Consider the following 16,593-nt stretch of genomic DNA (forward strand, 5'->3'; position numbering starts at 1 on the left):
GCCGGTCTGTAACCAAAAGCAGCAATGGCCGCCACGATCTTGCAGAATAATGTAATTTTGCTGCAAACAAAAATAAATTATGTAAAAAGGAGAAAATGTGACTATGTGAAAAAATATAAAAACACAATATGATAGAAAAGGAAGAAGAAGAATACTAACCCCAACCACGCCATTTTAAAATTTGCCTCTTTTTGAAAGAAAAGGAGAAAATGTGACTATGTGAGAGAGAGAGAGAATTATAGAGGAAGACGAAACCTTCAAATATATACACGCAGTCACGCACTGCACACTGCCAATGAGTCTTCGATGCACAACCTTCAGCTTAACCGACTAGCGAAATTGTAATAAGCATAGCCTCTCAAATTTTTCATAAAAAAATTAGTACTGTTGTTTTCATAAAAAAATAGATAGTTCAATTGGTTTAATTATTTTATATTTTATTTAAAGTATCCAAGTTCAATTTTTATCATTTGCATTTTTATTATATAAGGTATTTTTTTATTTATTTAATTTAATATTATTCTATATTCCATTGTTTATTTAATTAAACTTTTTATATTGTGCAAAAAAATAGAATATTCGATAAGTATTATATCATTGTATTTTTATAAATTAATAACAATATTTTAAATTTTAATATTTATTTTTCTAATTTTTTTTACATATTTTACAAGATATATATTCAATTTTTTGTACAATCATAATAATGAAAAATTAAAAAATTTATATTTTTTTAAGAGGAAAACTAATATTCAAAAAGAAAAAAAAAATCTAACTTCTACCATATTAACACCTGCTAAATAGTTTTTCACTTCAATGAATCATGAAAAAAATAAAATGCAACCTTCAAAGATTCAAGAGTTGCATATGATGAGTTTTACCTTAATTCTTTGAAATGAAACCTTAAAAATGGCTTTAAATTTGACAATATAATCCAAATCAGAAATATAAGGTTAGACGAACTTATTTTAATTGGAGTCCATATAAAAAACATCTTGACAATTATTATTTATCTAGTATAAAATATCTTGATAAGAATTTTTTTAAAAAAATATTACAAAATTAGTTGTGAATTTACTTTTTCTCAAATTTTACTGCAAATTTTATTATTTTGATTTCAATAGTAAAAAATTTGTTATAAAATTTACAAACTTTATTTTTCGCAAAATTTTCAGCAAATTTCATAAAATATTTTGTAAATGAATAAATTTTTTTTTTCTTTTTCACAAAATACAAGTTTCCAACAAAATTAAAGATATTATATAATTTAAAATACAATCTTACTAGAAATATATTAAAATATATAATATTTATTAAAATTAAATTTAACTATATAAATTTATATATAAATATATTAACAATTAATTTTAATATATATTTAATTATTTTTTAGCATAATATATATACAAGATAAAGATATATAAAATAATTGAGCTGGGTGATGATGGCATAAATAAAATTTTGGTTTGTTAATGTTTTAAGGAGAAAAAAAACTCTTAAAATATTATAAGGACTACAAAAAATGTTAGACGACTTCAATAAATTTTTTTAGACAACAAAAAAATAATTTTTTGTTCTCGTATATAATATAAATTATTTTGGTTTTTATCTATTTTTTTTTTAAATGACTCTTCCAATATTAAATTTTTATCTCTTATCATTTTGTTAACTCTTTTACTGCCAAACCCAAAGTATTTGTTACAAGCAAGAGAGAGAGAACCGTTAACAATTAACATAAGGGAGCAACAGAAGGGGGAAGGAGAGGAGTGAGGAGCTAATATGAAGGAGCAGAAGCAGTCTGGGGGAGGCATCGAGATTGTGAGACCGTTCTTCCTTATTCTATCTTTTTCATTCTATCTGTTCTTCACTTCTATTTTCTTACACTTTTCTGGTTCATTCTCTTCTGCACAGGTGAAGCTGGAATTTCCTAATTTCCCCAAATTTCTTATAGCATTCCCATTCTTTCCATTATTCTATACATTCTACATTCCTACAGTTTCATACATAGTCTTACTTATTATGCTTCCATACAAATATACGACTGTTCCCCTCTTGATCTGGTATCAGTATTTTGCTAAATAGAAAATACTTTGGAAAAATTATCCGGTACGACAGTCATTTTTAGTGGAATAGTGTGTCCGTGTATGAATGGTTAGCCAAGTCTAATGTTTATCTTAGTGAGTGTGGAAAGGACTAATATATCCCTAGTTTCTGAGGCGAATTGACAAAAAAGGCTAGCTAAAATATCTGTCCGTGGCTTGTGGCTAACATCTGAAAGTGGAAAAATAACTAGGGAGATACTGGGTCTCTTAAACAAGGAGCAGGAACAACGATGTATGGTGAAGGGTAATATGGGGGTATTATTGAAAAAGACAAGGGCAAAAAAGTGATGAATGGGAGTGATGAGCAATACAGCTCATGGATGATTGTTCAGCGGCCAGTAAGTGGGACAAATGCTAAAAGGACAGAGACAGGTACAGTTAGTGGGAGGAATGAAGATTCTTTGCGCAAGTAAAAATAGATAGTGGAACTGTGGAAGGTTCAAAATTTGCTGTTTCAAAATTTGCTGTTTTATAAATCTGTTAATTAATTGTGTACTTTGGAGTTGGATGCTATATATTATTTAGCTTAGCTTGTTACATCCTAAATAAGATATTATTATTATTATTTATTAGTGCATGGAACATTGATGTTTGCTACCAAGTTGAATTTTAACCTACAGGTCATTATTTCTCAATCCAAATTTTTATTCCACAAAGTTAAACTCAAGACTAAGTAAAGAAAATAAACATGAAATCGTACGGGGAAATACTATTTGATCAAACCACACGACGAAAATTTTGAATTGTGATTTCTAATGAGCAAAAGCACAAATCGAGTTCAACGAATATATGTTTTATTTGGAACATCACACCCCAAAAAATCCCTGTATGATTAACTATCTCGGGAAAAATATTCTCAGGATTTTTAATAGTTTGAATGTAGTGTAAGGAGATTGACTATACAACATTTCACCAAGTCATAATACAAATTATATTTAACAAGGGTGCATGACACCTTCAGTATATATCTCTTGCCCGGATATACAACATACAAATTCTATCAATTAAGACTTGAAAGCTTGAATTGGTCGATCAAAGGCATTGATCTTCAATATACCATTACGGTGCTGATAGCAATCAGAGGAAACTCAACTTCAAATGCACGGCTATCTCAAACAGTTGCTGGAAATCATCCTTTATGTTAAACCAGCTGCACCTTCAGAAAGATTGGTGTTACCCATTGATGGATTCATTCTCTGGATCTGTAAAAGTATGCACCAGAGTTAGAGAAGGGAAAGCATTCTGATAGGAAGGAAGTGAGATAAAGTAACTATGCCATCTACAGACCAAAAAACTTGGATTTAGCAAATACCTGATTCACAAGCAGGTTGACTTGTTCTCTGTACATTTCCTTCAAGTCAACAATATCCGCACGAAGTTCCTCCAACTAATCACATTCAACTTCTTTTAGATAGTATTCTTTATTTCAAAAAAAAAAAAAAGTAATGAAAAGGAAATAGGACAGTTAGGATATAACAAAGTCTGATGCCTATATAAATAACTATGGATTAAACATCATTTTCAGACCCAAGCTTGTCTGATATTATTCCTATATTTGATTTCTTAGATTTTCTGGAAGAAAGAGGGAGTTGCAGAGAGAAAAATACCTCTTCATCACGTTCACCCATCAACTCCAACGCAGCAGAGTGCCTCCTCCTCAGTGCCTCCAGCTCTGATCGTAAACCAGGTAACACAGCAGCCTCCCCACGCAACTTTTCACACTGCAGGGTGGAGATGCATGTCATGGTTAATGACAACGACAAGCAAGAGGAGCAGTAAGTAGCACACACAAGAATCTAACTCACCTGTTCTGTCATTTTCACCAACTCCTCAGCAAGAGAATCACGAATAGATTCCAATGAGGCCTGAATTTATAATTAAAACGTCATCTAATGATCTAACAGCTTACTACATACTCTACACCTTAGAATTAAGATCAGTTCACAAAAGCGAAGACGAACACAATAGAACTTTGAACTGGGGTCAAAGGCAAACCATACCAAACGTGACATATATGAAGCAAGTTCACCCTCCTTTTGACGAAGTGCAGCTTCAAAAGAACTGGGTGTCATGCTCTTCATATAGTATGGATTCATGCTTAGTTCTCCATGGTTTCTCCTATCTGAGAAACCATCTGATGAGTCCAATGATGCTTGCAGAAAGTGGCTTTCCTCCAAGCTTCCTAGGGAGCTTGCACTAGAGAGTTTTCGAGACAAATTCCCTTCATCATAAAGAATTACAGTAGGTAAAGATCAGACAACTAATACGAGTACAAGAAGAATGAAGAGAAGCGAAGCCAAGCATCTCACCATTTTCAAAAGCAGTAGTTAGCTTTGTACTGGGAGTTTGATCTGATACCGCAGCAGAATGAACATGTGCAGTCCTCTCCAGTTCTGATCGAGCAACCCTTTCTTTTTCTATCTCCTGGAGCAAACAAAGAGCTTAAATCAGAAACTTGGAAATGAATAATCACAGGAGTTCTGATAAGATTGATTGAATTAGGTGTTACCAGCAATACCACACCTCGTCCATTTTTTAACTTTTTTTTTTCCAGTTTCTGTTCCATACAATTGCCCAAATATTTTCTAAATCAGCTAACCTTTGTTCCATTAGGTAGCGTTTGTTTTTAGGTACTGGGACAGAGACGGAAAGACTGAGACTTAGTATTATGTTTGTTGACTTAGAGACTGGTACTAAAATTTATGTCTTTGTCCCTAAAATTTCAGTATTTCAGTACCTCCAAAAAGTGAGGACACAGGAAACTAAAATTTTTAGAGACAGAAACTGAAACTTTAATAACATTTTATACCTAAAATACCCTCATTTCAATTAATTAATTCTAATTTTACCTTTTGTACAAATTAAATTAAAGTTTTATTCTTGTTTTCATTTCTGTCACTCACTTTACACCAAACAAAATACTGAAATTTATTTCTGTCTCTGTTTCTTAGTCTCTGTCTCTCAGTCTTAGTCTTTCAGTCTCTGTCTCTCCACCAAACGCTACCTTACAGTGAACATAGCGTGGAAAAATCCAAATAAAAGTAAGTGGACAAGATATGAACTATCTATCTTCAGATGGTTTATTCCATTACCCAAGTAGATAAGATACATTTAATGAAAGATAATCAGGAAGCTCTACCTGCTGAAGAAGCTCTCTATGCATCAAGGACTCCTGTAACTCTTGCTTGTGTTTCTGTCTAATGTCTCTAATTTGTTCCTCAAGCTGTCTCACTCGGCCTTCTTGAGTCTCAGCTTCCTCCTTTGCTGCCAGGTATTCCTGTCTACTTTCAGCTGCCCTTTGTCTTTCCTTTTCAAGGGTCCTACTTAGTTGAGTCTGTTCAGCTCTAAGACAAGAAATCTGTAATCCATCATTAAAGTCAGTCACACTTCAATGAAACTGCCCTTAAATATATGAGTTTAGTCAAGAATATGTAGAACCTGAGCCTCAAGGACATTAATGCGAGACAGAGTTTGAGATAAACGTTCAGTCACTGATCGCTCTCTTTCCTCAGCAGTTGCAGCTTTAGCTTCTGCTTCCTGTAGAATCAAAAGGAAAAGATGAAGAAAAACAATAATATCCGGCAAGAAAGTTTCAGAATTTAAATCAGGGTATTCAAGAGACCTGAAGTCGAGAATTGAGAGATCTTTCAACAGCAGCCCAAGCTTCAGCCTTTCTGGCATTTGTTTCCTGTTATCAGGTGAATTCTAGTCAGGTATAGATCCCTAACGGATGAAAATTGGAAAATCATTTTTAGATCACATGCACTAACCTGCATAGCTTCAATTTGCCTTAAAAGCGGCCTTGTTGATTCTGGGACTTGTGTAATCAATTCCTCACACCGTCTCTCACTTGCCTATAAAAGAGAAGCCAAATGATGCCAAAAGCAGAAATATAGTTTCTAAAACTTAAGAACACAAGAAAAAGTAGTAGGATTCTCAGAAAGCGATATAATTAAAGGAAAAGCAGAGAGCAGGGGAGCACACCTGGTAACGTTTTTGAAGATCCTCAATGTCTCTGCGAAGTATGTCTTCTTTGAAGACTGCCTGAATATGGACGGACAATACAATGGAACTTTAATTTTCTTTATGAAAAGGAAATAACTAAAATTTAAAAGCAATCTCCTAAGAAAGCCAATTCGGAAATAGAATGACAAAAATATATCAAAACCTGCTGTTCCCTTCTACTTAAAGTTTGCCTCAACTCTTCAAGTGCCTGGACCAGCATAGATTCACGTTCCTCGGCTTCTCTTATACGATTCTCTAGCTCTGTTCTTGCTTCACTGTCAGCACGTGCCTCTGCTAATGCTTCCGCCTCCTTAGCAGCAGCCAAAGCATCAGTATAATATTCTTTCTGCGCTGCAAGTTCCATTTGATGTTTCTCTATAGTTTCTTGCAACAATTTCTCTGTAGCTGTCTTGTCCTTCTTGATACTTTCAACCTTATTCTCCTCTAACTGCATGACATGACATGAACCAAACAACGAAGATGAAGGTTAAACAGTTTTGTCCGATCTCTACAGCAGGAAATTTCTGCTTTTCATATTTCATGATGAGTGAAGAGAAATAACTAAAGAACATTACCAGAAAATAAATTTTACTAAAGCTTTTAGCATTCAAGTACCTGTAGTTTTGTAGTCAAACCTTTCTTCTCCTCCTCAAGCTCTCTAATCTAGCTTTCATTAAACAAGTAAATAGATTATTCATTACAATATTGAGGCATTTAAGAAATTGAAGTTTGTGGAAAATGTAATAACTAGTGTGCATTACCTGAGCCCTCAACTTCCTAATTGTAGCCTCTTGAGCAGCCTGCTTTTTGGAAAGCTCTTCACCTGATATGAGAGACAGTTTAAAAGGAAAAAAAATGACCACTATAATCTCCAGTAGTTAAAGTTTCAACATGTCTCAACAAAGAAACACTTATTTACAATGGAAAATTCCTAACATCATAAACTACACTGAAGTCTAGATGATACAGATTCAGGTTTGATTTCAGACTGTGATACCTTCTGCCATAACTTGATTAATTATTTCATCCTTTTCCTTCAAGAGAGCAGCTGCATCACTTTTTTTATTCTGCTCCCGGCGAAGTGTATCCCTTTCTTTGGTCAGAGCATAAACCTACAATCAGTCATGACACATGAATAAAAATCTGCAACAGTAGTAGCACAAACTAGACAGAATACACTTTGAAACATATATAATGTCAAATAGTTCACTTTCATTTATAAAATTCTTCATGGATTTCTAACCCCAATTTGAAATACTCAAAGTGACCATATTTTATAATTGCAACATCACAATGCTTTCAGAAGCACTCAATGTTTAAACTGTAGAAACATAAAAGCAAATGAGAATTATGAAGACTGATACCCTTCTCTCAAGGGTTGCAACTCTCTGATGGTACTCCTCTCGCAAAGTCTCAATTTCTGCCTCATTTGATTTTCTCTGCTCCATGGTAGGCAAATAATTGTCATTTTTAAATTTGTAATCATGTAAATGCATAAATGACATCATTAGTAAGACCAAAAAGGTTCAGGACATGAAGGTAAAAATAGACCAAGTAAACATTAAATAAAAGGGATGAGAAGAACAAATATACCTTCAACTCCTCAATGACAGATTTTAATTGTTCATTTTCATTCATCAACTTTGCAATCTCATCAGCTTTAGCCTGCAAAAGGGAATTGAGATTACAAACTTGCAATAAGTTAGGAAACATTGAAGGGACTGGCCAAAAACTGGCACATAGAAGGTGAAGAATGATTAGCATTTTTAGACAAAACATGCAGCTTCTTGAATATCATAAAACTTTGAAAACAGAAAAATTAAATGAAAATTAGTAATCAATGGAAAAATCAATGTTGCGGATAAGATACTATAGATGAATTAAAAAGAAAATGACTACCTAGTGAAACTTGTTAATTATAACAAAGCTAACTTATTTCATGCTCAGATACTATAAGATCCCTGCCATCTGCGTACTTCCAACATAAAAAATGACTATCATGATTATGTGCAGCAAATGAAGTACCTGAGCCTGTCTTGCAGCACCTTGTAATGCAGCTTCCATCATTTTCATTTCATTCTTAAGCGAATCCAGCTCAAACATAGAACCTGAGTCAGACATATTTCTTTCAGTACTCAATCGCTGCTCTTTTGTTTCAGTTGCAACATCATTAGCCAAGTGGTCACTTTTATTTTCTTCTAGAGTTGTTTCATTTTCAGGCAAAACCACCTCAGAAGAATCATTTGGTGGAGTACCACTGGACAAGGGTTCATAATATGATTGATCAATGCTATTGGTTTCCTCAGTAGCTCGAGAAATCAAATCGCTTTTCTTGCTAGCATCAGATGCCTCAGGTTGAAGAGAAGAAACACTCGGTACACTTTCTTCTGCTTGCACTCCCTCCTCTTCTATAATCTCTTCTTTTGCCACAACTTGAAGATTTTCATTTGGTTCACTAAAAACATGTGAATCAACTGACTCGCTATGAGCATTCTCAACTACATTGTCCACAAGGTTGGAAGGCTTAGGTTGCTTCAACACTGGAATTTCAGAGGTTCCCACTTCAGCAACCTCTTCCTCTTGAGGGAGGTCACCAGAATCAAAACTCTCAAACTTATTAATAGGCGTTTCAGGCAACTCAATAGGCATCTCCTGCAAGTTGTGTCCATCATTTGTGTGGTTGAAACTCTCAGCAGCTGAGACATCTGCTGACTCAGTTTGCTCACCATCATCTTCTACTTTGAGCACTCTTTTTATGTTTTGATTAGCGATTTCTTCAGTCTCCATTTGGACTGTTCCATCGGTTCCTAAGCTTTCTTTTTCCTCAGGTGCATGTGTGTGATCTGAAGACTCAGGCTTTTCTGGTGATTTTTCAGTTTTGGATTCTTGTTGAGAAGATTCAGCTTTCTCAGATGTTTCTTCACTAGTTTCCTCACTTTTGTTCCCTATGAAGGCCATAACAGGATTAAATAGGGTTTTCCTGTCTGCCGGTATAGGCCATGATCCTGCACCTGGAAGGTGGGAAAATAAAAAGGCATAACTCTAATCAGCTGAAAACTCTCATTCTATAAAACAACCACCCGGTTCAACAATTCAAAACTCCTATCTAACAGCAATTACTTGACTCTACATCTGCCCCAATCAATAAATCAATATACACAAGAGAAATGCATAAACCATTCAGAAAACTAAGCAGTGAAGGGAACTTGAATAATGAATTACCTTCATTGCTGGATTCAGACTTCTCTTCAAATCCAAGAGCAGTGTCGAAATTCTTCTCGATGCTCTTGACACTTTCCTGAAGCTTATTCACGGCTCCCGCCAAATCCAAATCAGGGAAGTTCCCCCAAGCATTTTTCCCACTAAACCACGCCATCTCCAAAGCTATACCCTATAAAACCAAAACCAATGCTAAACAGTGATGCAACATTCTGAATTCAATTCCGACTCTACTCAAATCTCAGATCACATAAAACCATGAACTATGTAAACAACAAAGCTAAATCTGAAATCATGTATGACAATAAAGGAATAGATCAATGCAGAGAGGGACTGAATTAGGTGAAAGGAAATAAGATTGATAGTGGAAGAAGCAGACCTGAATAAATGCGTTGGATCCAGGAATCAAACCATGATCCTCTGAAGTAGTTGAGCTCAGCAAGCTTCTTTTATTTACAGAGTAGTTCCAAAACGAATCGAGCAAAGGAGGAAGAGAAAAAAAAAAAAAGACAAAGATGTCGGTGAAGTGAAGATGTATTTTTAAGTTCAGTGTGCGGTTGTGAAGAAGAAGAAGAAGAAGAAGATGAAGACGAAAGTGGGTTTATGCTTCGATTTGATGGGAAACTCAGGATTGGAAGTAGCACTCGATTGGAAGTAGCACTCGATGATGGTTTCCGCTCTAGGCTCTAGCTTTGGTGAAGATTGCAACGCCGTCGTTTTTAGTGTCTCGTCTATTCCTTTCTTTTTCCTTTATTTTTGCATTTATTTATTTTGGCCAAGTTGCTGCTTTTTGGAGACACCTTTTTTTTTTTTCTTTTTCCTTATGAACTTTGAGTTGGAACATGAATTTATATTTGAGAATTGCCTTTAAAGAAATTTGTGATGACTACGTTAATTAACGACAATAAAAGTACTAAAAGGGGTTCATATTATTTTGAAACAGTGAAAATAAGCAAACATTGCAAGCCAAGCCAAATAGTCAACCGAATTTTTTACGTGAATTTTCACACATTCTTGATTCTTAGTTAACCAAAATTAGGATTGTTCTTGGATCACAGACAAATATAAAACCTATTGATCACTAGTGTACCAGTGTCAGCAACACCCTATCCCAAAACAAAAAAAAAAACACCACCGGCTGCACCAATTATTTGGTAGCTTATGAGTTCTGACCAACTTTGGAAATGAAATTCAATTTGTATGTTTAATAACTCTCCAAAACTGAGGGAATTTTTCTCCCCCATTAACATCTAGTAGACGATTTGGGTATGTTTAATGAATTCAATTGTTTTATGATTTACATGTAATACAATCACCAATAATCACCACATGAACAAATTCCTTGTTTAAAATGATGATAGCGATTAACGTCTCTCACGGTAATTTCCCTATCTGTGATCTTTGATATGAACTTAATGGCAACATGGCAGTCCTCACATATTCGTAGGTTCTTTGTTATCAGAAGCCTGGTTCCTGAGGGAGTACTAATGAGTCCAAATGCAATGGCCAGTCTCTCACTGTGACTGCACACCATGTTTGTCTTCTCATCTTCCTCAACATCATGGAACACAGATCCTGTGTCCGGGACATACCCAGCTTCTCTCATTAGCCCTTCTAACCTCTTCAGTTCTGCATATATTGCATCACAATCTGGATGTGACACATCCCCGGAGAGAAATGCATACACTTTGTTCTTCACTTCAATCCAGCTACAAGCCATGTTTTTCTTTATCCCTTTATCTATCATTATCTGCCTCAACCTTGTAACTCCTTCCCAATTACCCGATTTAGCATACATGTTAGCCAAGATCACATAATTGCCCGAATCGTCAGGGTCAAGCTCAATCAGCTTCTCCAAGGCTAGCTCTGCCAACTCCACATTCCCATGGATTTTGCATGAATTTAGCAAAGCACCCCACACCCCAGAATCCGGCCGTACACTCATATGTCGGATAAGATCATAAGCCTCCTCCAGTTTGCCACAGTGACCAAGAAGATCAACCATGCATGTGTAGTGTTGAACAGTTGGATTGATACCATAATCCCTCACCATCATATCATAAAATACTTGCCCTTCATCGAGCAGACGCCCACGGCTGCAAGCTGCTAGAACACCAACAAAGGTTATAAGATCCGGCCGAGCCTCTTTCCTCATTACCTCAAAGAGTTCCAAGGCTTCCTTGGCAAGACCATGCATTGCATAACCAGTGATAATTGCATTCCAAGACACAACTCTTTTCTCCCTAAGCATTTCGAACAAGGCACGAGCAACTCTCACAGAACCACATTTTGCATACATATCTATCAGAGCAGTCTTGACCTTATCATTGGATTGAAATCCATGTCTCCAAGCAAGACCATGAATCTCCTTCCCATGAGGAAGACAGGCAATGTCAGCCGAGGACGAAATCACAGTTACAAGAGTTGCCTCGGTGGGTCTTACACCGGTCACCACCATGTACCTACACAGAGCAAGTGACTCATCAGGGTGTCCATTCAGCGCATAAGCCGCGAGCATGGAGTTCCACAACACAGCATCTCTTACAACAATTTTATCAAACACATGGCGAGCTTCAACCAGACAACCACACTTAGCATACATATCAATGAGAGCAGCACCTACAAAGAAATCCCTCTCCCAGCCAGTTCTAATCACACACTCATGGATGCCCCTTCCCTCTCCAATAGCAGAGAGTGCAGAGCATGCTTTAAGAACAAAGGGGAAAGTGAAGTTATCAGGATTGAGTCCATACTGAAGCATCTGGTGAAACAGAGAGATGGCAGCCTGGTGGGGCCCATTCCAGGCGTAACCACGAATCAGGACGTTCCAGAGAAACAAGTTCTGTTTGGGAATTCTGTCGAACACTTGGTGTGCATTCCGCAGGGAGTTGCAAACGCTGTACAGATTGACGAGCTTTGTGGCCAAATCTTGATTGTAAGCGACACCGAGTTGGAAGAATCGCGCGTGAAGCTGCTTCCCCGGTCGTAACGCCTTGCCGGCGATACAAGTTTGAAGTAGTGAAGCGTAACTGTAATGAGTTAGTTGCAATAACTGACCGATTTCTTTGCATTTCATGATTACCATTTAGAGAACGACAGTAGTAGACTATATGTCTCACTTCATGTTTTGGGCCTGGCCCTTATATGCTTGATCAGCTAAGAGTAGCCCAATTCGGCCCATTTAATAAATGTAAGGCCCAAAAGTGGAGTCTATGAAGATTCGGACTCTGGAGTCTGGACCAATAAAGGAAGGGGGGAAAAAGACTTCATTTTTTTTTTCCACAAAGCATTTTTTCCACTTCTCACATTAATTGAGTGAGAAAATTCTCCCTTATCTATGACTATAGTAGTATGCACTTTCAAGAGAAAAGAAATGACTATACTATTATTGTGTTAGCATGTATTGTTGTGATTTGTCCTGTCTCAGTTGTTGTTTATTCTCAATATTATGTTCCATTCTCTCTTTTTCAGTTTTCAAATTTGTAGGCTTGTCATGTAGCTGTAGTGTGGAAAATCTTTGCAATGTGATTTGTTCAACGTAAAAATCACTACCTAGCTTGGTCATTTGCTTTCCAATTTCCGTATTTTTGTACAATGCTTAAGTGTATAGTGCTGTGGGTAATTATCATACAATGAAATTTCCACATGAAATCCATTTTCGTATTTTAAACTTTAAAGATAATTTGTTGGTATCCGATGTGAGATTTAATACACCATTTGGTACTCTTTATCTTAGTTTGAATGATGTTGGGTGTTACTGTTCCAGTCTTGTTTGATCTTCTTTTGTATAAGAACATGGTGCATGCTACTTGTACTCCTTGATGTAGAGAGCACCAGTGTTTAATAAAATTTATGATATAGTACTAGTTAAATAAATTTGGTCAGACCAATATGTCTGCAAAATTGAGTATTTTCTAATGTCCTCTCCTTCAGTTAAATTACTAAGAAGGGACAAGTAAAGATGGTAGGTCTATGTTCTTAATGGATACATACATGAATTCATTGTAAATTATATGCATGTGACAGCACTTTTTGACTCTATACATGAGCCTCCATTTCATCTACTTTTCAAAACTAACTGTCATACAGAGTTGGGTGAAGATGTTTGAATCTTTATCTTTATAGTGGCCGGTTTCTTCAATCTTCCAATGATGAGTATGCAGAACCAGCCTGTCAATCTGGATAAGCATCCATCCATTCAGGATCTTGTGCTATACGCCACTTATCGATTTTCTAAAATCGTGTCGTGCTAGAATTTGTTGTAAATTTCTGATTAAATACTAAGTTTCAAGATTAGTCTTAGCCTTAGGCAATGCCAGTGATTATCATGATCAATTTAGGGAATAGCTTCTTGTTTATTTGATGCAGGATGCTCTGGGATGCAAGAGATTCTCTCTAAGGTTCTAGAATAAGCTTGACACAACTTCATTGGTGGCGTCTCTGCTTCGTGGCAGGGTAAGGCGAACGAGAGTCCCATGACTGAACTGTCATGTGCTTCTTCCTATCAGTTTAAGTTTTTGTAATAAATAGTTTGATGACAGGTATGTTATTTTGTCTTAGATAGCTTAGAGCATTTTGAATTGTGATTGTTGAAGATGTGACTCTCCTTGCATACCTGGATGTGATAGTTACCACAAATTCAAACAAATCTTAAAAGGAACAAGTGTGCTAGTTCTAGATAGTAAAGCACTAAGTAATTTTTATCTATATCCATGTTAGAGGCATCATCATTCATCACCACAAGGATAAGACTATAAGAGTAGTTACTAGTTAGTAGTTACTCTCTTCATTTGCAATTCTTAGAGCCTATGATTTATTTTCCAAAAGGGAATGATGTATTATGAAGACTGATGTATTTACTATTTTCTGAGCTAGTTAGACTTTGCTTTTATTTTATTTATTAGCTTCTGTGACCTATGAAAACTTGAATACTAATAGTAATATTTTTTGTCCTAGGCATTCTTCCATATTTAATGGCGGTTTGCACCTTTTGTGATGGAAAACTTCTTTTACAAGAAAGCGACAAAGGCTTCAAAACAAAGAAAGGAAGATACTTCTTTTTTCCTTGTGCAGTTTTTGGTGTTTCTGTTGTAGCTTTCCTGAGTTGAGGAACAAAAAGTGGCATGGAATTTAAGTTGGGAAAAAATATAAAAAAAAAAAAGTTAAAAGTAGAAGGAGGTGTGAAAGTAAACTAAAAATAAATTAGGGTAATGCTTGAGAGACAAAAAAAAACAGTCATAACTTACCTTATTTAGTATTTATTAATTATCGTAACAATTAATGAATGCTAAATAAGACAAGTTATGGTTGTTTTTTGCTGATTTTCTTTGATTACCAAACATTTGCGAATCAATTAATGCTGTTATGTATTAGGTTTGTGGTGGAATCATGTGATTGCATCAAGTTATCTACCGTTCTCAACCACCAAATCAGAATCATCAGAAGTAAAAGAAAGAAAGAAAATGCAGGAAACATTATTATGGCTCACTTGGTTTGAATTGCAGATAGATAGATAGATAGAAAGATAAACTTAATCATAACCCACATGACTCCAAAACTTTAATTATGGAATGTGGTGCCATAAATAACTTAAATACTAGATAATAGATATACCCAATAAAATCATATCCCTTGTTCCTTCAACATTAACTCTAATAATATAATCAGAGTTTATATTCCTCAATCTAAGGACACTCAGTGCCAATTACCATCAGTTAGTTGCAATAAGTGTTATTTGGCACTACTGATTAAAGAACTTTCATTTTCCAGCATCTGTTGCATGTTCCCCACCTGACCTGCCACATTAAATTATTTATTTCCCACAATAAATAAAAATATCTAACAATAATAAATAAATGCCACGCTATATGTGGATCGAAATTTATAGCTTTTTTTAATTTTTCATGAATTTGGCACTATATATTGGAAGCATATAAAATGATTTCATGTTGAGGATAGATGTATCAAAATTAGATCAAGGGTTAATTGAAACTATTTATTTTATATTAAAAATAAACTATTTTAATTTACTTTTTTGTGTGTCTACTTAATTTTTGTGTGTGTATAAACTATCTTAATTTATGTAGTAATTCTAATTTGATGTCACTATAAAATTTATTTACAGTAATATATTTTATTTTGGACTTTGTTAGATAGATAACGGCTTTTGTGAATAATGGCAGAGGTAGAACTAGATAAAATATTAGACGGGATCAAAAATATTTATACAATAAACTAAAGCTAAAATAAAATTTTAAGGGGGCTAAACTGAAATTTATATATAATTTACATGTAAACAATTAAAATTAGGGGGTCATCGCCCCCTTTCCTACCACCTGACTCCGTCGTCAATAAAGTAAAAACACACTACACCCCCCAAATTACTAACTAAATCTTAATATTAGGATGACCATCCGCATACCTAGTGAATTGAATATCCGATATATTTATTGTTCACATTGTTTAATATTTTTATTATTTACCATACTTTTCCTTCTATTTATTAAATATATTTTTTAAAAAAATTATTTGCCAACATTTCCATCTTTCAGACGACAAATTGATGGTTTGTTTTTTAAGAGAGAAAAATAATCAAAATAGTCAATTTGCAAATTTGTAAAAAATTAAGAGGTGGATTTGTATATCTAATTAAAAGTCGGAAACTAAAATTTACATGGCGTAAAGTTTAAGAACTTATTATAATAGTTTATTTCGTTTAAATACAGACAATTACTTCGAAAACCACATTTTTATCGTGGAAAATGCTAGAGCACAAGTTGTCAAAAAGTAAATTATCAGAATGAATGATGGTGCGATATATTATATATAGTTAATAAGAAATTAAGAATGTTTTTAATGAATTAGACAGTCAATGTCATATAATGCCATTATTATATAATATATCCTAGAAAAACACCTTATAATATTTCTTTTTGTTTCTTACCACATCTCTTGATCTAATAGATGAGATTAAATATTATCGTGAATTTAAATTTTATTTAATGGTTTATTATATATTAAAAAAATACTATTTTAAATTTTAACCATTATCATATATTCTAAAAACAATATTTTATAATATTTTTATAATATTTTTTAATTTATTAGATTAAAATTAATTTATCATGAATTTAAATTTTATTTAACGATTTGTTATATCTTTTAAAAAATACCATTTTAAACCCAAGCATTATCATATATTTTAGAAAAACACCTTATATATAATATTTGAATTTAATTAATAAATTACTATATATACAAAACAAAA

The 16,593-nt window shown here is 34.4% G+C and overlaps 2 protein-coding genes and 2 long non-coding RNA genes across 4 annotated transcripts; 2 read left to right on the forward strand and 2 right to left on the reverse strand.

Moving 5' to 3' along the window:
• Positions 1-1,656: 1,656 nt before the first annotated feature.
• LOC112704165 (uncharacterized) lies at positions 1,657-2,674 on the forward strand. Its single transcript, XR_003154808.3, has 2 exons — positions 1,657-1,818; positions 1,912-2,674. It is a non-coding gene; the product is annotated as an uncharacterized lncRNA (long non-coding RNA).
• Positions 2,675-2,879: 205 nt separating this feature from the next.
• Positions 2,880-10,168, reverse strand: LOC112703665 (golgin candidate 5). Its single transcript, XM_025755218.2, has 20 exons — positions 9,706-10,168; positions 9,330-9,498; positions 8,133-9,118; positions 7,701-7,772; positions 7,472-7,546; positions 7,105-7,219; positions 6,869-6,930; positions 6,723-6,770; positions 6,271-6,555; positions 6,087-6,146; positions 5,873-5,956; positions 5,725-5,790; positions 5,541-5,639; positions 5,242-5,460; positions 4,412-4,526; positions 4,103-4,323; positions 3,908-3,967; positions 3,710-3,823; positions 3,415-3,489; positions 2,880-3,304 (listed from the first exon to the last, which is right to left on the reverse strand). Exons 2-20 carry the CDS (start codon positions 9,481-9,483, stop codon positions 3,239-3,241), a joined length of 2,976 nt encoding a protein of 991 aa, XP_025611003.1. The 5' UTR covers positions 9,484-9,498; positions 9,706-10,168; the 3' UTR covers positions 2,880-3,238.
• Positions 10,169-10,638: 470 nt separating this feature from the next.
• On the reverse strand, positions 10,639-12,402 carry LOC112703667 (putative pentatricopeptide repeat-containing protein At3g23330). Its single transcript, XM_025755220.3, has one exon. The coding sequence runs from the start codon at positions 12,400-12,402 to the stop codon at positions 10,639-10,641; it is 1,764 nt and encodes a 587-aa protein (XP_025611005.2).
• A 901-nt stretch (positions 12,403-13,303) lies between these two features.
• LOC112703668 (uncharacterized) lies at positions 13,304-14,813 on the forward strand. The gene is made up of 2 exons (XR_011864213.1): positions 13,304-13,781; positions 14,283-14,813. It is a non-coding gene; the product is annotated as an uncharacterized lncRNA (long non-coding RNA).
• Positions 14,814-16,593: the final 1,780 nt, after the last annotated feature.

Source organism: Arachis hypogaea, chromosome 7, assembly GCF_003086295.3.
Source record: "Arachis hypogaea cultivar Tifrunner chromosome 7, arahy.Tifrunner.gnm2.J5K5, whole genome shotgun sequence".
Classification (NCBI taxonomy): Eukaryota; Viridiplantae; Streptophyta; class Magnoliopsida; order Fabales; family Fabaceae; genus Arachis; species Arachis hypogaea.